At 50.4% G+C, this 23,372-nt stretch overlaps 1 protein-coding gene across 12 annotated transcripts in view; it reads right to left on the bottom strand.

Annotated features, from left to right (window-relative positions):
* The window catches only part of TSEN2 (tRNA splicing endonuclease subunit 2), a 64,905-nt gene that overhangs the window by 29,047 nt on the left and 12,486 nt on the right, over positions 1-23,372 (bottom strand). For all 12 annotated transcript variants that reach the window (XR_005722149.1, XR_005722144.1, XR_005722145.1 and 9 more), the window contains exons 4-8: positions 22,028-22,064; positions 18,267-18,753; positions 17,151-17,228; positions 8,571-8,621; positions 6,155-6,293 (exon numbers count right to left, since the gene is read on the bottom strand). Coding sequence is in view for 6 of the 12 variants with exons in the window: in XM_040246708.1 (XP_040102642.1) it covers positions 6,155-6,293; positions 8,571-8,621; positions 17,151-17,228; positions 18,267-18,753; positions 22,028-22,064 (792 nt within the window). In the remaining 6 variants the exon portion in view is untranslated. The remainder of the gene's footprint in view (positions 1-6,154; positions 6,294-8,570; positions 8,622-17,150; positions 17,229-18,266; positions 18,754-22,027; positions 22,065-23,372) is intronic.

The raw sequence follows: 23,372 nt of genomic DNA, 5'->3' as shown, positions 1-23,372 counted from the left end.
GTCTGACCCCCCACTTCAGGCCCTCGGATGTCTGACTACAACAGAGGTACATCTCAGGGGTTAGACGCATGAACGCAGCATCAGTCAGACCCCTGTTCAAGGCTCAGCAGTGCCAAGACCACACGATGACACCCGTGTTCCAATCTCCTTATGGGAATCGGGGAAAATAATGTAGGCGCAGGTGCTCGAAGGTTACCTGTGATAACAGTCATTACCATAGTAACAGGGCATCCAGAGCGAAAAAGGAGAGAGTTTTACAGAAATGCCTCCAAGTAGAAAAGATGAAAACTTCAGTCTAAGGGATACTGGGCATTTAAAACAAAGTCTGAAGGGACAGAGAGAAGAGAGGATGTGGCGTGTGGAATGAACGGTGGAGTGCAGTGACTGGTGAAAATGGTGACGCGTGCTATGATTAATTCGGGGACCACTGTAACTACCGGGGTACCAGGCGGTCACTCACTCTACAAGCACCTGCGAACTACAAAAGGGAAAATGCAGATGTCTGACAACAGCCAACTCAGCAAAAGAGCAGCTTCGCCAGCAGCAGGACAACCTGACGTCATGCACTCCTGGACGCGGCCCCTAAGGACACACATCACCCGTGCCGGCTGAAAACTGGTGAGCCTAGCCTAACCATGAGGAAGTGATCACACCTACCCAGACTGTGGCACATCCTACAGGACTTCTCAAGAGTCCCCGTCCCAGAAAACCAACAGGTGGAGGGGCTCTTAGATGGAGAGGCTGAAGGGACTGCAGTGCTGGCTGAATGGCGGCCCCCAAAGACACGTCTGCATCCCAATCCCGTGAACGTGATCGTGCTGGGGAGAAGGAACTTTGCAGAGACTGAAGCGACACAGCCACGGCCAAGGAACGCCTGGCGCCACCGGAACCTGGACGCGGGGAGGGGCGGAGGGAGCGTGGCCCCGCCCACACCGCGGTGTGGGGCTCCCGGCCTCCGGACCTTCTGTGGCTTTATGGGCCCCAGTTTGTGGTCATTTCTCATGGCCTCCCTAGGAAACTGTAAGACGGATACATGCTCCATGTGATAAATGAACCTCGAGTGGAGCCTGTCGAAGAACCCAAACAGCCACAAAAGACACTGTGGGGACAAGCAGCAAACTGAAAAGGCGGACTGAATACTCAGCTGATGCTAATGAATAACTCCAGTTTCTCTTAGGTATTATATGGTGTTAACGGCAACCCACTCCAGCACTCTTGCCTGGAAAATCCCACGGACGGAGGAGCCTGGTAGGCTACAGTCCACGGGATCACAGAGAGTCGGACATGACTGAGCGACTTCACTTTCATAATTATGGAGGAGGATCTTCTCAGGAGCTGTGTCCAAAACCACTTATGAATTAATAGGGATTAGATGTACAAATATGGACGATGTTAACAAAAACACATAGTCGGTAGGAAAAGCAAGCTCAGGGTGGCTTAGAAAGGACTGGAGAAGAGATGGGATGAAGGCACCCCTCCCTGCTGGGTGAGGGCACGGGGGCCCTGATGCCTCTCCCCGGGGCAGAGCCAGCCGCCAGCTCTCCACGACACGTGATGGTTCTCTGGGCTCTGGACATCCTGTCTCTGCTGGCTTCCCACGACTCCCATTTTTTGTCTGATTTGCAACTTCTAATTTGCAGGGAGCTGTGAAATCACGTGACCAAATAGTCAACGTGAATCCAAAACTGAAATGGGTGGGAAGGAGGCTCAGGACTAACTAGAACTCTGGGTTAAGGCCACCAGCAACTGCATGTCTAGGACAGAAATAAAAATCCTGGAGTTGGTTTTTGGCTTTCTGGCTGGCAATACAACTTAGCTACAGTGGGAACTATATGGAGCTGAAACATAAAGAGCCCTAATCTCTGTACTCACCAACTGTGGTTAAAATTCAACATTAAAAAAACTAAGATCAAGGCATCTGGTCCCATAATTTCATGGCAAACAGAAAGGGAAAAAGTGGAAACAGTGATAGATTTTATTTTCTTGGGCTCCAAAAATCACTGTAGACAGTGACTACAGCCATGAAATTAAAAGATGCTTGCTTCTTGGAAGAAAAGCTATGATAAACCTAGACAGCATATTAAAAAGCAGAGACATCACTTTGCCAGCAAAGGTGCGTCTAGTCAAAGCTATGGCTTTTCCAGTAGTCATGTATGGATGTGAGAGTCAGACCTTAAGGAAGGCCGAGCATCGAAGAATTGCTGCTTTTGAACCATAATTCTGGAGAACCAAGACTCTTGTCCTTTGGACTGTAAGGAGATCAAACCAGTCAACCCTAAAAGAAATCAACTGGGAATATTCATTGAAAGGACTGATTCACTGAAACACTTTGGCCATCCGATATGAAGAGCCGACTCATTCGAAAAGACCCTGATGCTGGGAAAGACTGAAGGCAGGAGGAGCAGGGGGCGACAGAGGATGAGACGGTTGGATGGCATCACTGACCCAATGGACATGAATGTGAGGAAACCCTGGGAGATACTAAAGGACAGGGAAGCCTGGCGTGCTGCAGTCCACGGTGTCGCAAAGCACTGGACACGACTGAATGACTGGACGACAACGACCAGCTGTGGGACCCTGGGTAACTGCCCTGACCCTCTGAAACCTCAATTTCCTCAGCTGTAGGAGGAGGTGAGCGCCACAAGCCTCATGGAGCGTGAAGATGAAATAAGATGGGAGGAGAAAGGCAACAGGCAAGCTGATGGTGCCCAGAGGAGCTGGCAGCCAAGGGGACTTTGCGGGGGGATGGGGATGTGTGTAAGCAAGGGCTCTCGCGTGGTTCCTGGCCTGGTTGTCTGCTGTGGGCATTCACAGTCAAGCGCCCAGGCAGCTGCGCCTGACCTGAGATTGCGTTGCCCGTTCCACGTGCCGCTGCTGGAGTGAAACTGGACTCACAGGACTTAGTCCAGGGAAGAGTCTCCCTGATAAGACGTGAGTTTCACAGCGGCCCTCTGTCGTGAGTCACTGCCTCTGTGAGCAGGAACAACTGTGAAGGGAGCGTGTCCTGGGTGTTACCTGTGCCAGCGTCTCTAGCGTGTGTGTGGTCGCAGTGCCGGCCTTCCAAATGAAAACGGCAGTGTCAGACACGGGCAGCACCCTGCCGCTGTGCCTGGGGCGGGGGCCACGCCCCTCACCACAGGCCAGCACAGCTCCCGGACTCTGGCCTGAAGATGCTCTTTGTGGTGCTGCTGGGCCAGGACCTGGGCTCACAGTAACCACACGAGTGCCTCCAAGTGCATAAAACACCCCCCAGCAGGGCAAAGGCCTTGGGGAGCTGGGAAACAGCAGTGGATGGATTTCCTTCCTTTTTAAAAAGTCTGTCCGTCTGTCCACCCTTTCATCCATCCTTATAAGGCCATTTATTTTTAAATGAGGAAAGTTCTCTCTACTCACCCTCCACAAAGACGACTTGACTACTGAAAGCACATGTGATAAGGTACGCTCACACCGCACTCGACGGAGGTCCCGCCCCTGCAACTTTCTGTTTTTACTTTTTTTTATAAAGATGTTGCTTTATAAATATGATGGTATCCATGTTACATGATGAGTGACCGGAAGCTGAAAGGCACAGTAACCTTCCTGAGGTCACACAGGCAGCAAGACACTGAGCTGGCCGCGAGCCCCAAAGGGCTCTCTCTGTCACCCCTGCCGCCTCTGAGTGCGTCACTGTGGCCTTGTCGGCTGGAAAATCCCGCTCACATTTCACCCATTCACTGAGCGCACTGGCCAAGGTCTGCCGAGCGGGCGGCCTGGGTGGCTGCTCTTCCCTGGGGAGGAGGAAGGCAGGCGGGAGCCGGTGATGGCCAGGCCACAGGCTCCCCTCATTTAAGTGCCATGACCTGTGGGTGACTCTGCAAGCTAAGCTTGAGGTCATCCTGGTCATTCACGTGGTGACCCAGAGTTAAGACATCTGTACCTGAAACCCAGGCCCAGAAGAAACGACAGGGGCCTTTATCTTGGAGGCGTGGGCACTCTTTAAGCTTTATATATATTGCTGACCCACTTCAAGAATTTAATGAAAGCAGAAGGGGGTGGCAGGGGATGGGATGGCTAGATGGCTTCACTGACTCAAGGGACATGAATCTGAGCAGATTCCAGGACAGTGAAGGACAGGGGATCCTGGCGTGCTGCAGTCTGTGGGATCGCAGAGACAGACATGACTTAAGAGACTGAACGACAGCAACCCATTCTTGATGCGGGAAAACGCACCCGTTTACAAACATGCAATTTTGAATAAAATTCTGGGGGGGTTGCCTGGTACCCCTTGAAGATCATCTTCTGACTCTAGGTTAAGCACACTTGACTTCAGAGCCCCTAAGGATTTAAAAGACTGAACTGGCTTTCTTTGCGCATTAACAAGGAAAGGCTCAAAACCACATGGAATAGTACATGATCGAGCCTGTAGACCTTGGGGGCCATGATGTCATAGGAGTCCTCTCAAACACCTTGACATCTTTGTTTGCTCCTCACATGCAGTTCTCAAGAGCTCCCAGGAAGCACCCACTGGGTGGATGTGGCGAAGTTTCAGGGGCTTATCGGGAGCAGGAGTGCTGGAGGGCAGCGGCCCCCAAACGTTTTGGCACCACGGGCTGGTTCCGCGGAGGACAGTTTTTCCATGGACCGGTGGGGTCTGGTGATGACTCACGTGCATCACACCTTTCTATTATCATGACATCAGCTCCACCTCAGGTCGCCAGGCATTCGATCCTGGAGACTGGGGACCCCTGCGGTAGGGGATCCCAAGAAACTTTGCCCACCTGCCCAGGCCTAGTGATGCAACCACCCCCCGGCAAGAGTGTACCTTTAGGCTCTCCTGGGCTCCAGAATCGTCCATCTTTGCAGTATCTTTCCCCTCTCCCCCCGGCTCCCAGTTGACTTACTATGTCCAAAACACAAATCCAAGAATCTAGGCGTGACCCTGAATCCTCTCCTCCCCCAGACGCTACTTCCTATTCCATCTGCAAGGCTGGTCAGGTCAGCTTCCCTGACTCCTCTCTCTGCTTCCACTTTTTGCTCCCCTCATCCCACCCTAACCCCACCATCTATTAGAAAGCAAAGGTCCTATTGAATCGAGTTGTTAAATATAAGCCACTCCTTTGCTTGAGATCCCCTCAGACTTCCAATAGGCAGAATAACATCCCAAGTCTGTGCCAGGGCCCACGTGATCTCCCCCCGCCCGACTCTCCCCGGGGAGGGACCTCTGCAAAGGGTTACTCCTCTGGGCCCCCGGAGTTCTTCCTCACACTCTCAGGGGACCTGTTCCCTCACCGGGGTCGCACTTGAGTTGTTGGTGTCTGGGGCACATCTTTTCAGAGTCTTCCCCTAAGCATCCACCTTCCTTTTACTGTCACTGTATTCCACTTTCTTTTTCTCAGTGCCCACCATGTCTGCTTGCTCGTCCCCCTCCCAGCGCGTAAGGAGCGAGCCCACCCAGGCAGCTTGCCTGTCGTGTTCACTCTTGTGTTCCCGGCGCCTAAGGAGACCTGGCTCACACGAGACCGTCAGCAATATTCTGATGAGTGCAGTGCTTGCAGGGCCCCGACTCCTTCCTTTAAATAAAGAGCAGGGAGGCAGTGCCATAGGCAAGTTTCTAAGAGCCTGGGTTCCAGCATTCAGAGTGTAGCGCTCTGACACTCGCCCTGGAAACTTTTAGGGGCAGGTGACCCTTTCTATCACAACTGCAGTCTCCTTATCAGAAGAATGAGGCTTGAGAGCACCAGTCTCGTAGAACTGCTGTTAGGATTAAATGAGGTCATGAATGTTGAATGCCTGGCACTCGGCGAGGGCTCAAGAAACGATCGCTGTCACTATCATCACCGGTACACCATGATTATTAATGGTGACTGCACAGAATTTGCCAAACGAAACTCTCCCAGAAGACTGCCCTTCATCACAGGATCACAAACTAATGAGAGGTGGTGGTGGGGGGTGGGGTGGGGGGTGGCAGCTGTGGACTCTCTTTTAAGATCTCAGAGCAGACAAGAGGGAAAAACATACCCTCCAGCCTCACCCAAACATTCTTATCTAAGCCAGGAGGAGGACAGCATCTCAGGAAAAAATAGCAACCACACACAACCAATTCCATATTCACCCCCGGATCTGACCTGGACCCTAAGCCTGATTCGTGCGCCTTCGAGGCCAAGAAATCACTTACGCAAATCTGTTCCGTACTTAAGCCCGGGCTTGGGCACCCAGCCTTTGCTGCGGAAGTGATGGTATGCCATGTAGGTTGTCCTGAATGTGGGCTGAACTGTGGCGAAAGCATCCCAGAGCTTCAGGATCGTTAGCGGCTCCTACGGGTGGTGGGAGAAAACCAGGCATTACAACGTGTGTGCCCACCGGCACCCGGCCAGAGAATCAACATCTCTACCAAATGTGAGCTGGAGATGGTGCCCAAGATGAAGGGTTTTAGCTGGAAGATACAGGCCCACAGTATCCAGTGTGGCGGCCGCCAGCCACTCCCCTGAACTGCGATAAACACACACTGAGTTTCAAAGACTTTGAACGCAAAAGAGAATGCAAACTTGTATGCAAAAGAGAAGCAGTTTTAAATATGCTGGGTTAAGACTGTCTCAGTAGTTTTAAATATGTTCGGTTAAATAAACTATGTAAATCGATTTCAGCTGAATAAAAATAATAAAAACCTTTTCAATGTGGCTACTAGAAAATTAAAAATTATGCATGAGGCTCTCGTGTGAGGCTCCCATCATATTTCTACTGGACAGCAAAGTCACAGAGGACCTGGGCGAAGCTCCCCCAGGACAGCCACTCTGGAGACAGGGAGCAGCCAAGTGAGGGTGGGGAGGGCAGTGGACAGGGTGGTGGGGGAGAAGAGCCCAGGCAGAGTAACACAGGTGGGCCAGGGGGGAACCAAAGCCGAGGGCGCGTGTTCCAGCATGTACAGACCCTGATGGGTAGCTACGGTATGGTGGGCAACGTTCAGAAATGCAGAAAGTTAATTCTGTAAAAGCCTTAAAAGAAAAGATATTCCATTTAGTCACTGAAACTAGGTAATTAATCCCATAGCACAAATTAATAATCCAACTGCTTGTTTCTAAGGTCAGACTTGAAGACACCACGGCTCAGATAACATTCTCACGTGTCAATTCAAAACCACCACACAAAGCACCAGGGAAGTGTGGAAAGCTTCCTGCTCCATTTCGGCCTTGAGTAAAAGGGGCCATTCTTTACTTGGTTCACGGCTCAGTCACTCAATAAGACCTGCTCAGTTTGTCTCAGCCTAAGATCTTAACACTATAAATATGAGCTCGAGTTGAGACTTTTTTCCTTCTGTAAAAAAACAGAAAAAACCCCAAACCCAAAACAGTTGTTCCTATAGCAGAAACTCCGTATGTGTGTGGTCTTCAAATCATCCCCCCACAAAACAAGCAAGAGTCTGGTAGAGAAGGCTGGACTCTGACTTAGACAGCCCACTGCGTTTCAGAGTCTGAGGATGCTATAGGGCAGCTGGCACGTCCTGGCGAGTGTCGGCGAGGGCCCAGGGGAGGACGCAGGGCAGGCTGAGAAGGGCTGCCACCTGAGAAAATTAGTAACTCGCCAGCCACACACCTGTTCCCAAGCCACGGGAATACTCTGAAAAAGATTTATGGGGTTAGAATCTGCTGAGTGATGGGACATGTGCTCCGAAGGACAATAAAATACACGTTCTCCCGGCTTCCCTGGTGGCTTTGATGGTAAAGCGTCTGTCCACAGTGCGGGAGATCCGGGTTCAATCCCTGGGCCGGGAAGATCCCCTGGAGAAGGCAATGGCAACCCACTCCAATATTCTTGCCTGGAAAACGTCATGGATGGAGGAGCCGGTCGCAAAGAGTTGGACACGACTGAGCAACTTCACTTCACTCACTTCTGCTGTCTGATGTTCTGCTTAGCTTTTTCACCTTGATTTTAACTTCGTTTGAGTTTTTTTGAAGGGGTATAGTATTCACAAGGTCCAAAATTCAAAAAGTACAGGCAGGTGCGGTGAATTCTCACCTCCCACCGCCCCCAGGCTCCTTCACCAGAAACAGGATTAATGATCTCCCAAGGGCAGCAGGCTATAGCACAAAACTGTGGGCCTCGGAGCTGCCCTGGCGTCAGTTCAAATGCTAATTCTAACCAGACCAGCTGCGTGACCCTGTGAGTGGCTTGTTTCCTGTGCCTCAGTTACCTCATCTGTAAAACTCTTCACGCGCGGAGGTGAGGCCCAGAAGCACCGCATGCAAGGTACCTGACTCACAACCTTCACTGAACTGGGTGCTAAACACAGGTGGTTTTCATTTCTGCTGTTAATTTTCAGTACTATTCTTACAGATTTCCTGATCATCAGAAAAAGACACTGCTCTTCTCCTAGGATCTGGGAATGAAATATAGTCTCAAAGGGTCAAAGTTGGCTTTTTTGCCTGAACAGTCCCAATTCATGATCCAAAGACTAAACTTAGAGAAAAAAAATTCAATTCCAGTTTTACCCATTGAAAGTAGATACACTTGGGAGTAAAGCAATATGAAAAGTATTACAACGTGCTTTTGAGATCAGGGAATTTTAAGTGGACTGTGTGAATAAAACACCTTACCTTTTCATAGTAAATACTCAGACATCCCAGAGCATAGACCAGGAAGAAGGCCTAAAAACAGGACAAGGAGAAAATGCTCATCAGAAACTGTTCCTTGTTCTTGACAAACTATTTCACAGATTGAATTCTTTTTGCCTTAAATATCAATGAATGTCCTTTGCACCATCCAATTGGTCACGTACTTTTAAAAATACATGGTTCATTCAGATTTCAAGGGGGTAAAATAGGAATGTCACAGGATAGTTTAGAATCAGTGGAAAAAAAACCACTTTTATGAAATTTTCCATGTATTTTCTCTTTTAAAAAACCACAAAGTTAAACTGAAAAATGACATAAAGAGCAATAACAGTAGAAACTTTTGCACACTAGATTTTCCTCTGTAAAATAATCAGAAAAAAAAATTGTAGAAGAAAAATGAAGAAATTTGTGGGAAGTGAGCAACACAGACTTGGGTTGACTCATAATCAAATGAGTGTCTTGGTCACTTGCCGTAAAGTGATTTCCTAACAAGTAAACCCCATCTTTCCATTAACTTCGTCATATGACACCATGCTCCCCTCACATGGGGATACAAGGGGGAGATGGCAAAGTCAGGCTCAGCTGGGTAAGATCACTCTGACGTGGAAATAAAGATAACCTTCTGACAAAACCGAAAGGATGCCTAGCACTGACATGAGGAAACAGGCCCTGCTATTTGCTCTGTCTCTAGAAGGGGGCTGGGGTCTGAGTTTACATATGAAAGACTCAGGTGAGGCTGGTCAGCCGTGGACGGTGACTAAAACGGCGGCTCTACATGCTACTTTCTTTTTAAGCTCGAGGATGGAAGACGAGGCTTATGATCAAACGGCAGGTTCCCTGTCGAGGGCCCTCTGCTAAAGGTGGCAGCAGAAAGGCAGGTCCCCTGCCACAACCACCGCCCCCCGTCCCGGCTGCTGTCCTTGGTGCTGACGGCTGATCAAACAACAGGTGCCCTGGAGGGCCCCAAGCCCTCAGGCTGCTGTCCTTGGTGCTGACAGCTGCTGTCCTCCCTGCCCAGTGTTTAGGACACGAGACCACAGCTGTGAAGGTGCAGGCAGGGCTTTCAAGGAGCGGCAAGGCTCTGCTAAGAAAACACCTTCCCGACCCTCAGAAATCGCCCCAATCCACCCCATCGCACCCTCTCCTGGCCACCTGATGACATTTCTCTTTATAGCAGTGGTCCTCGAGGTGTGGCCAGTCGGGAGATCCTAGGGTCCCCAAGACCCTGGAAGGGAGCCACAAGGTCAAAACCATGTCCTGAGATTAAGGCTCACTCTCCCCAGAGGCTCTGACATACACAATGCCACCACAGGCTGAATGGAGCAGCAGATGTGAGAATCCAGGGCGCTTCTCTTCAGCCTCGCCTTCCAGTCTTGGCAAAAACGAAAAAACCATGCTATTCTTCTCACTCGACTTGTTTTGCTTTGAAAGAATATAGTTGTTTTTCATAAAAATATTATTTCAGTGGGTTTATTATCATGCAAAATGAGTTAACAAAGACATAGTTAAATTTTGATTTAAATATATAATTTGGTAAACATCAACAGACATAATCCACATAAGATGCTCCTCAGTGTCCCTCGACAGTTTTTAAGAGAAAAGTGGTTTGATAACTACTTTAGTTCTACCCAGATCCAAATCGAAAGCTGCTCTGAAGACCAGCGGGTCTATGGCCATACCACCTGAATGAGCCTGATCTCGTCTGAAGACCAGTGGTCTCCTCCTGCCTGTACTTCTGCAAAGGGCCCCCCACTCTGGCCCCACAGCCTCTTCTCCAGGGCAGCCTGAGCCACCTTCCCAACACGGGAAGACCCCCTGCTCCCAGGCGCCTGGCTGCACACCTGACTTCACTGGCAAGAGCCTTGTGACTCTTCCCAGCAGGTTGCTGCACTTCTCTTCTGATGCACTGAGCTCATTCCTGCCTTGGCCTTTGTAACTGCTGCTCCCACAGCTGGAATCAAAGGTCACTCCTCAGATAGGTCTTCCCTGACCACCCTGTTTAAGTAATCCCCATTCTGATCGACTTATAGACGGGGAGGATCTTGTTCCAGTGGGGTTGGCATTCTTTAGTCATCAGTGTTGAAGGGGCTTGCATAACTTGATCAAGTTACAAGCCATGCTGTGCAGGGTCACAGTGGAGAGTTCTGACAAAATGCAGTCCACTGGAGAAGGGAATGGCAAACCACTCTAGTATTCTTGCTGCAAGAACCCCATGAACATGAACAGTATGAAAAAGCAAAAAGATATAACACTGGAAGATGAGCCTCCTAGGTTGGAAGGCATCAAATGTACTATTGGGGAAAAGTGGAGGCAATTACTAATAGCTCCAGAAGGAACAAAGAGGCTGAGACAAAGTGGGAATGTTGCTTAGCTGTGGATGTGTTTGGTGGTGAAAGTAAAGTCCAATGCTGTAAAGAACAATTTGCATAGGAACCTGGAATGTTAGGCCTGTAAATCAAGGTAAATTAGATCTGGTCAAGCAGGAGATGGTAAGAGTGAACATCAACATCTTAGGAATCAGTGAACTAAAATGGACAGGAACAGGCAAATTTAATTCAGATGACCATTCTATGTACTACTGTGGGCAAGAATCCCCTAGAAGAAATGGAGGAGCTCTTCGTCAACCAAAGAGTCTGAAATGCAGTACTTGCATGCAATCTCAAAAACGACAGAATGATCTTGGTTCGTTTCCAAGGCAAACCATTCATCATTACACTATATATCCAGGTCTATGTCCCAACCAGTGATGCCGAAGAAGCTGCAGTTGAGTGGTTCTATGAAGACCTACAAGACCTTCTAGAACTAACAACAAAAAAAGATGTCCTTTTCTTTGTGGGGAATTGGAATGCAAAGGCAGGAAGTCAAGAGAGACCTGGAATAATAGGCAAGTTTGGCCTTGGAGTACAACATGAAGCAGAGCAAAGGCTAAAAGAGCTTTGCCAAGAGAACACACTGGTCATAGCAAACACCCTCTTCCAAGAACACAAGAGACGACTGTACACACAGACATCACCAGATGGTCAACACCGAAATCAAACTGATTATATTCTTCGCAGCCAAAGATGGAGAAGCTCTATACAGTCAGTGAAAACAAGACCGGAAGCTGACTGTGGCTCAGATCATCAGCTCTTTATCCCAAAATTCAGGCTTAAATTGAAGAAAGCAGGGAAAACCACTAGGCCATTCAGGTATGATCTAAATCAAATCCCTTATGGTTATACAGTGGAGGCGATGAATAGATTCAAGGGATTAGATCTTGTAGACAGAGTGCCTGAAGAACTATGGACAGAGGTTCACAACACTGCACAGGAGGAAGTGACCAAAACCATCCCAAAGAAAAAGAAATGCAAGAAGGCGAAGTGGTTGTCTGAGGGGGCCGTACAAATAGCTGAGGAAAGAAGAGAAGCAAAAAGCAAAGGAGAAAGGGAAAGATATCCCCAAGTGAATGTAAAGTTCCAAAGAATAGCAAGGAGAGATAAAAGGCCCTCTTTAATGAACAATGCAAAGAAATAGAGGAAAACAATAGAACTGGAAAGACTGGAGATCTCTTCAAGAAAATTGGAGATACGAAGGGAACATTTCATGCAAAGATGGGCTCGATAAAGGAGAGAAATGATAAGGATTTAACAGAGGCAGAAAAGATTAAGAAGTGATGGCAAAAATACACAGAAGACTATACAACAAAGGTCTTAATAACCTGGATAACCACAATGGTGTAGTCACTCACCCAGAGCCAGATATCCTGGAGTGTGAAGTCAAGTGGGCTTTAGGAAGCATAACTGCAAACAAAGCTACTAGAGGTGATGGAATTCCAGCTGAACTACTTCAAATCCTGAAAGATGATGCTGTGAAAGTGCTGCACTCCATACGCCAGCAAATTTGGAAAACTCAGCAGTGGCCACAGGACTGGAAAAGGTCAGTTTTCATTCCAATCTCAAAGGAGGGCACTGCCAAAGGATGTTCAAACTACCGGATAATTGTGCTCATTTCATGTGCTAATAAGGTTATGCTCAAAACCCTTCAAGCCAGGCTTCAGCAGTATGTGAATCCAGAACTTCCAGATGTACAAGCTGGGTTTAGAAAAGGCAAAAGAACCAGGGATCAAATTGCCAACATCCACTGAATCACAGAGAAAGGAAGGGAATTCTAGGAAAACATCTGCTTCATGGACTGTGTGAAAGCCTTTGACTTTGTGGATCACAACTAACTGTGAAAAATTGTTAAAGAGATGGTAATACCAGACCACCTTATCTGCCTCCCAAGAAACCTGTAGGCAGGTCAAGAAGCAATGGTTAGAAACAGACATGGAACAATGGACTGATTCCAAATTGGGAAAGAAGTATGGCAAGGCTGTCTATTGTCACCCTGCTTATTTAACTTATATGCAGAGTATATCATGAGAAATGCTGGAGTGTGTGAATCACAAGCTGGAATCAAGATTGCCGGGAGAAATATCAATAACCTCAGATATGCAGATGATACCACTCTAACGGCAGAAAATAAAGAGGAACTAAAGAGCCTCTTGATGAGAGTGAAAGAAGAGAGAGAAAAAGCTGGCTTAAAACAACATTCAAGAAACTAATAGGATCATGCCATCTGGTCCCATCACTTCATGCAAACAGAAGGGGAAAACGGGAAAAGAGAGACAGAGTTCATTTTCTTTAGCTCCAAAATCACTGTGAATGGCGACTGCAGCCATGAAATCAAAGCCACTTGCTCTTTGGAAGGAAAGCTATGACAAATCCAGACAGCGTATTAAAAAGCAAAGACATCACTTTGCCAACAAAGGTCTGTATTGTCAAAGCGATGGTCTTTCCAGTAGTCATGTTGGACCATAAAGGTTGAGCGCCCAAGAATTGATGCTTTTCAATTGTGGTGTTAGAGAAGACCCTTGAGAGTCCCTTGGACTGCAAGGAGATCAAACCAATCAATCCTAAAGGAAATCAACCCTGAATAGTGTTTGGAAGGACTGATGCTGAAGCTCCAACACTTTGGCCACCTGCTGTGAAGAGCCAACTCATTGGAAAAGACCCTGATGCTGGGAAAGACTGAAGGCAGGAGGAGAAGGGGGCAGCAGAGGATGAGACAGTTAAGACAGCATAACAGACTCAATGGATATAAATTTGAGCAAACTCCAGGAGATAGTAAAGGACAGAGAAGCAGTTACAGTCCACTGGTCGCAAAGAACTGGACACAACTAGGCAGGTGAAGAACAAGTCCAGGGAGATCTGTGGGGAATGTCAACTTCGTTCCTTGAAATGTCACAGTAAGCCTTTACTTTGGGAGTACTAATAATGATGGATAATGGCTTTCCCTGGTAGCTCACTCGGTAAAGAATCCACCTGCACTGCAGGAGACCTGGTTCAATCCCTGGGTCAGGAAGATCTCCTGGAGAAGGAAATGGCAGCCCACTCCAGTATTCTTGCCTGGAGAATTCCAGGGAGAGAGGAGCCTGACAGGTTACAGTCCACCGGGTTGCAAGTCGGACACGAGTTAGCAACTAAACCTACCGATATGATGGGTGGATGAGCCTACGATGGTTTTAACACCGTATCACTAGATCTGGTCAGGGCCTAAAGCGTCAAGGTGAAAAACAGCTCTCCAAGACAGAGAGCTCAGTGCTACGCCAGCTCAGTGCTACCATTCTCACAACCTAAGAGCCGCTTTGAACCACCGCAGCAGGGCTGCCCATGTTCCTCATGGACATTTATGGAAACACGGAAAACTGCATGGGTGGTGCTGATAAACAGGGGTGATGCATCCAAGGAAATCGGCCAAAACAGAGCTGGGAAGCGGGGCTGGGTTTAACTGGCAGCAGCCTGGAGACTTCTGCCAACACATCTCTGGAATTTCTTGGGGACCAAGCAGCTTGCAGGAATGAGAACCCCCTCATCTCCTGTCACTCCAGCATTTCTTTAGCAGGTGTTGGGAAGCGAGAGCAGGACAGTCAGTGAGAAGCGTCAGGTCACCGGGCTGGAGCAGAGATGGAGCTCTCGGTTCCTGACACGCATCTCGTCCCTTCTGGCTCCACCGGTTTCTGGGCCAATCCCAGACCTCGTACACGTCCATTGATAAATTGTCACCGAGCACCTCACAGACGTCAGGCACCGGGTAGGACACCGTGGCCCAGGTGCAGCCCATTGCCTACTCTGCGCCCATCAAGCTGGACTGCGATCCCATCTGAGGACTTGAGCCGCATTCTGCTTCTCTCTGGACTGTTAACACTCAGCCCAGGTCCTGGACACAGAAAGCACCCAGTGAATAATTTTGCTAGACATGAATCGCAAAGGAAAGGGTTCCAACCAGCCAGTAATGAGCTTGCAGAAGTGACAGTGATGACAGCTATGGCAGCAACGGCGGGCACCGCGACACACACAGGCGTCACTGAGGCCATCACGCGCACGATCTAACTCCAGAACAGCTGAGGCACGAGGCGTTACACAACCCTCACCTCACAGTGCAGACACCCGAGGCTCAGAGAGGCCAAGCAACTAGAGACTGGTGTTCCCAGCACTACCCACCAGAGTCGCCACGTGTGCCTGCTGAGCCTCTGAAACGCGGCAGGCCACCCGAGGACAGGGCTTTTAATTTTGCTCAATTTAAATTATTTATTTAAGTCACACGCGGCTGGTGACCACTGTGTTCGACAGCGGACTCTGCTGTCTCGTGTGTAGAATGAGGACATGAAGGGAATAAATCCCGATGTCCTTTCCTGCCGCGAGCTCTTCTGTGTCCCGCTGGCCGCACTGCGGAGGGAGGCTCGGGCCAGTGGGAGACATCATCGCTTCTCTGAGCACATCTGGGGAATCACCAGCATGGATGAGCTCAATGAGTGTGGCTTGAGACCCACAGAGATGCCCAGAGCTGAGCCAGACGCCTCGGGAGCCGTCCAGGCAGGCAGGGGTGCCCCCAGAGAAGGGCACAACCACAGACACGAGACAGAGGAGGGGTGCTGTCTTCAAATCCGGGTGCAGGACAGACAGAAGCAAAAAAGGAGGCGCTCGAGGCTGTGTGAACACAGGACGGAGGAACCCCAGAGGGAAAACAGGGGGCAGGTTTAGAAACCCGCCTGCACCCACTTTTGAGGCTTCCATAAAGGGGACACATTAGTAATTCTGCAGAAGGAAACACTTAGAATCCATCCATTCACACAATCAGCTGTCATGACATGACCCGGAGCACGCATCACAGTTTACAAAAAGCTGGTGAAGCTCCAGGAATATGCTAAAAACCACTGCACAGGGTTTCCCTGGTGGCTCAGTGGTAAAGAATCTGCCTGCCAATGTAGGAGACACGGGTTCAGTCCCCGGTCCAGGAAGATCCCACATGCCTCAGCGCAACTAAGCCTGTGTGCCCCAGCTACTGAGCCCACACTCTGCAGCCCGAATGCTCTAGAGCCCATGCTCCACGACAAAAGAAGCTGCTGCAAAGAGAAGCCTGCGCACCACAACTAGAGTGGTCCCTGCTCACCTCAGCTAGAGCAAAGCCTGTGCAGCAGCAAAGACCCAGCAGAGCCAAATAAACAAACATACAATCATTCATATATACGCACATGTGTGTGTACACACAAATATACAATTACATATATGCGTGTCTGTACACACAAATATACAACTACATATAGGCACACATGTGTGTACACACAAATATACAACTACATATATGCACACACGTGTGTACACACAAATATACGATTACATATATGCGCACGCGTGTGTACACACAAATATACAATTACACATATGCGCGCCCACACATATGGGCTTCCCCGGTGGCTCAGTCAGCTAAGGATCCGCCTGCACTGCGGGAGACCTGGGCTCGATCCCTGGGTTGGGAAGATCCCCTGGAGGAGGCCATGGCAACCCACTCTAGTACTCTTGCCTGGAGAATCCCATGGTCGGAGGAGCCTGGTGGGCTGCAGTTCATGGGGTTGCAAAGGGTCAGACACGACTTAGTGACTAAGCACAGCTCACACTCACTCACACTCACACACACACCCCCACCCCCACTGCACACTTTAAACGAGAGAATGGTATGTATGTGCTCTGTGTCCCAATAAACTTGTAATTTTTCTATGCTTAGTCGCTCAGTTGTGTCCGACTCTTTGCGCCCCCAGGCTCCTCTCTCCATGGGGACGCTCCAGGCAAGAATACTAGAGTGGGCTGCCGTGCCCTCCTCCAGGGGATCTTCCCAACCCAGTTCTCCCACTTTGCAGGTGGATTCTTTACCATTTAGGGCACCATGTTTCTACAGAAGCTGGTAAAAAAAAAAAAAAAAGAGTAAAATGGTATTTGGACAATATGAAACCCTGATGTCAAAAGAAGAGTCACGTGACCCCCCTGAAACCTCTGTGGGATGATACTGGGCAGGACCCACAAATAGACCTCCTAGAGTGGATAAAGTGAAGGCCGAGGAGTGAAATGCGGCAGGCTGACGGTGGGCGCTGCCTGTGGCGGTCTTGGTACCGAACTGCAGGCAGAAGCACACTGAGGAGGACTTGTCTACACCGTGATGCCCAGGCCCGAGGCCCACAGCTGAGAAACCACACGCTGGAAACATTACCTCTTCTAGGCTGAGCTGCAGATACTCAAAGATCCTGAACGGATTTCTTCTACATACCAGTCTCTTCTGCGGCAACACCTGAAGAGGAAAATGAGATACATATAGGACAAACGTAAGCCCTACATGTTATACGGAGGAGGCTGCATTTTAAAATGAAGTGACTTCTCAGTTTCCCAGACCCACACTTGCTGGATTCTGTTAAAAATGAAATTGTCTATTATTTATGTAGAAAAAGAAGTTTTTGTTTTCCTTTTATAGCTGACCCTTGAATGACATGGGTGCTGGGGGGCCGACCTTCCGGGCAGCTGAAAATCTGCATGTAACTCAGTTGGCCCTGCAGGCCCTCGCTTCCTGCATATCTGTGGATTCAGCCAACCTCAGATCGTGGAGTGCAGCACTTATTACGGAAAGAAACACTCTTCTAAGGGGACCCATGTTCCCACCCATGTTGTTCCAAGGTCAGTATTGACATCTTGACTTATTTCTTTTTATCCTCCATGGAGGACTGTTTCGTGGGTCAATTTTACGTGTTGTTTTTTTTTTTTCGCCTGACTGCACATCTCACAAGCACATGCCTAGGTTCTTACTGAGACTCCATTCTCAAGGCAAGATAACATTTCTTCCCGTGGGTGTTTCACGTACTATCTAATTATGAGACTGCTCCTCACTTGCAGCTTCCACAGGTAATTCTGGGGCAACTGTCGAGTACGTCACTTAATGAAACGGCTCCAGCTCCGGGCCCCACCTCCTCCTGTGACGCCTCCCGAACACCTGAGCCCGTGCCCACGGCTGCCTTCAAGACCTGCTGATCACCTCTGCGTTCTTCTCCCCGACAGGGGACAGGATGTTACCTGACGTGTGTTATTTCCCATGCGTAAAGCCAGGTTATTCACAGACTCTGAGGTTTTAGTTGAAACAGCCCTGACTGCTGAGCCCACAGGGCCGCTGGGGCCTGCAGACGGTCTGCAGGGTGTGTCCTGCACTGGGCTCGCCCAGGCCCCGGGCGCTGGACACCGGCCCACTGCCAGGTCCCAGGGAGGGCCGTCCCCGCTGGCCAGCATCTCTGGGCCAGGAACAGACGGCGGTGCAGGAACCGATCTCTTCTCTTCTACTTACGTCCCCTGCTTGGACCGCTTCGCTTTCGCTCCCAGCTTCCTCCACCAGCACGTGCTCAGGCCCCCTGTCTCCGGCTCGCCGGCTGCTGTCCCCAGGCTGACCGCCAGATGGCAGCAGGAGAGCGTCCCAGTGGCCGTAGGGCAGAGGGGCGGGGACCTCGGCCACATCTTCACCTGAGCCGTCCGGGGTTCGGGGCTCAGGCCCGGGGCCCTCCTGCAGGCCGTCTGATCGCTCGCTGGAATCCTCCAGATCACACGGCTTGGCCTCAACCCCATTCACGGCAGAGAGTTTCTCTCTGTCTGCTCTGCCTCCTGATTTGGAAACCACCTCGGAGTTGGGCTCATCGCCCAAAGCAACCTCTTCCGCCGTTTTCAGACGAGGATGCTCAAGGGGCTTCGTGTAGCCCTCGAGGATGCTGTGCACCGTGCTCTCGTCCCTGCCTTGTCTTCGCAGGAGCTCTGCGGCCCACTCCACGCTACGCTGATACCTGCAAAGGGGGAAGTCTGTTAGCAACGACACTTCAACGTCGGTATTAAAGAGACGCAGACAATTGGAAAAAAAAAAAAAAAAGACAGCAGACCGTGTGAAAACGATGGGAAGGCAGTATGCCAAAAAGTCTATAGTTTTTGGAAAAAAAAAATGACCCCAGCTTAACAAAGTGTGAAAATTTATGTGATTTAAACCTGGTGGACTAAGGACTCCCTTGGTGGTCCAGTGGCCAAGATGCCACGTTCCCAGTGCAGGGGACCCAGGTTCAATCCCTGGTCAGGGAACTAGATCCCCCGTGCTGCAAAGACCCCGTATGCACCAACGAAGATCGGAGATCCAGTGTGCCACAACTGAGACCCAGCACAGCCAAATGAACAAACAGGAAAAAAAAACCCAAACAACTGGTGAACAAAACGATCTAGGTAAATATAAAGAGAAAAATGGTCATCCTTTGTCAGGGTTTGCTTTGTACTATTTTCCATTTTGGATATCCTGAAGTTTTTCAGACATGTATCCCAGTCACAGAAAAAGGTCTTTGTCTAGTGTTGGAAAGCAAAATGAGAATTTTAATGAACATTTTTCACAGGACCTACTACTGTCTACACCACACATGGAAAGGAACAGTTACAGTTATATACATCCCAGTGTCTTAAAAAAAAAAAAAGACCCCTCCTCCACAATTTTCAACATGTATTTCAATGAGACGATATACTACATTTCTTAAACTTGAAGGCAAGCCCTGAACACTTCCCAAGTTACAAACGGCCACAGGTTCTGTTTAGTGAAGCAGGGCCAACAGCTGACCAGGCTGCTGGGGGGTGTCACGTGGTACAAGATGGCACACGTGTGAGATCAGATGAGCGCGGGTGAAAGAGTGTGAGACTCAAGCTCTGTTCACCTCCACCCACAGCGATCGGTCTGGAAAGCGTTTGGAGAAGCCACATGGCTCGTGGGAAGACAGCTGTCACTTTTCTCTTCACCTTGGGCAACCTGCCTGGGTGCAGATGACGGGATGCATCGTGGTTTGTGAACTGCTAATGACACACGGTGAAGCAAGGGAGCTAGCTGGCTTCTGCTGTGGCCGCGTCACCTTGACTCATCAGAAGCATCTCCAAGCTGTCCACGCCCTGTCTGTCCTGCACAGGGATGAGCCTGCCGTCCTGTGTATACAGGAAACGGTACCACAGATGTGAAGACTAAGACCCGGTGAGGCCGCTCTACGTCTGAGATGGTGCAGCTGTGATCACATGAGCAGGACCAGAGTCCTGGCGTCTCGCGTTCAGACCCGCCTCGCTCCGCCACTACTGCGTGGCTGAGCCAGTGACGTAACCGCTCTGTGCCTCAGTTTCCCCCCATAAGACAGAGGCAACAGTACCGTGACCTCGTAAGGATCACGTCACGTGCTGCTGTTTCTAATCGGGGTAAAACGTCACTGCCCGGAGAACAGCAGGGGGTCTCTTCTCCTGTATGACAGGCACAGCCACTCTCGTGGGCGGTTGAAAGCCTTTTCAGACGAGCGATCTAAAAGCATCTGTGCTCTTCACGCCACCTGAAACGCCATCTAAAGCCTTCGTGGGTCTATGCATCTCCTGTGTCTGAACAGAAATGTGTATCTGTATCATGTGTGTTTTCCTGGGGAAGGGATCCATGACTTTTCAGCAGATTCCCTGAGTTAAAACATGTGAAAGAACCACTGTATTAAAGATTCAATGGTTCCCCCTTTGGGCAGATGGTGGAACTGAGAGACAAAGAGAAAGTAAGAGAGCAAAAGAGACAGCACGCGCACACAGGCCCCTGCTCTGCCCTCGGCAGCAGAGTGGTCGAGGCAGACGTGGGTCCAAGCCCTCACTGTGAGCGCGAGGTTCTTGCACCAGCTATGTCCCCACCCCTCCCAGCTCAGGGACACTGGTGCCCACCCCAGGGAGCTGTTAGCATGGATTAAAGGGGACCGGACACGTGAAGGGCTCGGCGCACAGGCAGCGTTGGGCGAGTATTTCTTAGCTTGTGACTGTGGGGTTTTGGGGGCAGGCCTGAAAAGTAAAATCATCTTGACTTCAGACACAGTACATTTCACAATACAAAGAACGCTTTAACAGATGGAGATGCAGGCCTCAGCGGGCGCTCCCTGGGAGCAGGACCGGGCTTCTCCCTGTGACTCTGAATGAAACCACTCGGCATCCAGCTTTCTCTGCTGTCCTGCCACTGCCGGCATCACACTCAAGTCCCTGCCTCTAACAACCTCACTCTGGCTCGTGGACAGTGGCTGCTGAAGTGCATGCAGGAAAGCCTCTGAGGCAGACCGGTGATCGAGCCACGGCAGAGACACAGAAGAGGCGGTGTCCTCCCGCCGGTGGGCAGTGCCTTTAGAAAGTCCTGCTGTGATCAGCTCCAAACACCGCTAGAGAGGCGGAAGAGAGAGGAAGAGTTGGGAAGTGTGAGGGCAGAGCGGCAGCTCTCATCAGAAGCCAGACTGAGGCTGGTGACCCCTCCGACCCATCCTGGGGCCCCCCGACCCCTGAGAGGGGCCACCTGGACATGCCTCAGCTTCGCAGGCGACCCTATCCTCGGACACACGTCTTCCATCCGCAGGGAACACCCTGCTCCACCTCTTACTGATTAAGGCCGACTTCGTATTGGAAATTCTCGGCAAAACGGTTTTCAGTCAGTCTGCTTAGGTCTAAGTGCTGACCCTGAGCAAGTTAGCGAACCTCTTCCCGTCCTGTGTCCTCACCTTCCAAGACAGAGAACAGCAGGACTGACCTCCGAGGGGCAGCGAGCGGATGAAAGCAGCTAACCCATCAAGCTGCTATGAACGCAGTGCCTGTCGCACGGGAGACGCTCCAGAAATGCTGGCACGCCCAAGTTCACCGTCACCCCCCACCCCAGGCTCTGGAGCTGCTCCGCCTGGTTTAAGTTCAAGTCCTCCTGGGCAGCTCTCGGGAGGCTCCCCACGCACGGGACGCAAACAACTACACCCACCTCAAAGGTTTCCCGAGAAGATGAACTGGGATGACACAGGCAGGCGGCCTGGACCAGGAACGGTGCTGCTATGACAACAGCAACCATGCTGAGAGCGAGGGCGACAGCCCATCACGACGCTCATCACGGAGGAGCCAACTGCCCCTCCTCCTCCTCCCGCACCAGAGTCTACAGTGACCAGACCACATGGCCCCAAGGAGAGGACCCAGAGCTCTCCTCCGTCCACCTCTCCCGCACCTGCCCAGCGCCTGCCCCACGTCATTCTGCCACGGCCAACGTCCGCCAAGACTTACTTCTTTGACGTGATTATCGGCAGGTCTAGCTTCATATCTGCAACAATAAGGACGTTTCTGTTAGTTTACAGACTGACAGCCTAGAAGAGACAGAGAGAATTTCAAGGTCTGCAAAACTCTCACACCCAGGAAGTTGATTAATCCTGTCCAAGCAGCCGCAGCAAACACGTGCTGTATAAACCACCGCTCTCTGCTGCCCACAGCCCCTGCAGGTGCCGCTGACCCGTCAGGGCTCAGACATGACCTTGGAACCCTTCTCAACACTCCAGCTAAGTGGCCGAGGCACGGAGGGGGAGACTATCACCTCTGGATGCTCAGGCCCTCGACTTATTTTCACTTTCTAGACGAGGGATCGAACCCGTGTCCCCCGCATTGCAAGGCAGATTCTTAACCACTGAACCACTAGGGAAGCCCCAGGCCCTCGATTTCTCAATGAGAGCGCTGAGGCCCTAAAGGTGCACACTGCATTCTGCTGGGCATCTGGCCAGAAGTCTTTCTGCCTAAAGCGTTGACGAGGTCACTTCGCGGTATAGGTTTTCGTCCTCGACCTCCCTGACCCTGCCCGTGGGGAAGTCATCTCTGTTTTCTGACTCCCTGCCCAGTGCTCTAAACGCCTGGAGTTGTTGATGTTCAGCTTTAAAATCCTAGGGAAGCGAGTTCACAGACTCCTATCTCCTTAGGAATGAGAGTCTTCCTGGTGTCATGACCTTCCCCTTCTGGTAGTTTTACAACAAGCAACAATTTAGCAAGTGTTACTGACACCCTTCCACTTACGAAGCACAGGAAATACAGAGGCAGTAAAGCAAATCCCCTCTCCTTGAGATACTTACACTCTAGCAATGGCACCCCACTCCAGTACTCTTGCCTGGAAAATCCCATGGATGGAGGAGCCTGGTAGGCTGCAGTCCATGGGGTCACTAAGAATCGACACGACTGAGTGACTTCACTTTCACTTTTCACTTTCATGCACTGGAGAAGGAAATGGCAACCCACTCCAGTGTTCTTGCCTGGAGAATCCCAGGGATGGGGGAGCCTGGTGGGCTGCCGTCTCTGGGGTCGCACAGAGTCGGACATGACTGAAGCGACTTAGCAGCAGCAGCAGCTGGGGAGACAGACCAGCTGAACCGCTGATTCTAACCCCAGCTGATAAATGGCAAGGAAAGCAAGTGTTGTCAAGGGACTGGCTTACTTGAACTGGAAGGGTTAGGAAAAAAACACAAAGGAGAAGGAATAATTGAGTTGGGCTCTGCAGAATGAGTACGAGGTCGCCAGGCAGACCAGGGGAAAATGCAGAGGGATCCGTGCAGAGGCTGGGAGACGGCAAAACACACGGCAGCCCACGGTA

The sequence above is a fragment of the Oryx dammah genome, unplaced genomic scaffold (assembly GCF_014754425.2).
Source record: "Oryx dammah isolate SB20612 unplaced genomic scaffold, SCBI_Odam_1.1 HiC_scaffold_9, whole genome shotgun sequence".
Classification (NCBI taxonomy): Eukaryota; Metazoa; Chordata; class Mammalia; order Artiodactyla; family Bovidae; genus Oryx; species Oryx dammah.
This window is presented reverse-complemented; position numbering and strand designations above follow the sequence as displayed.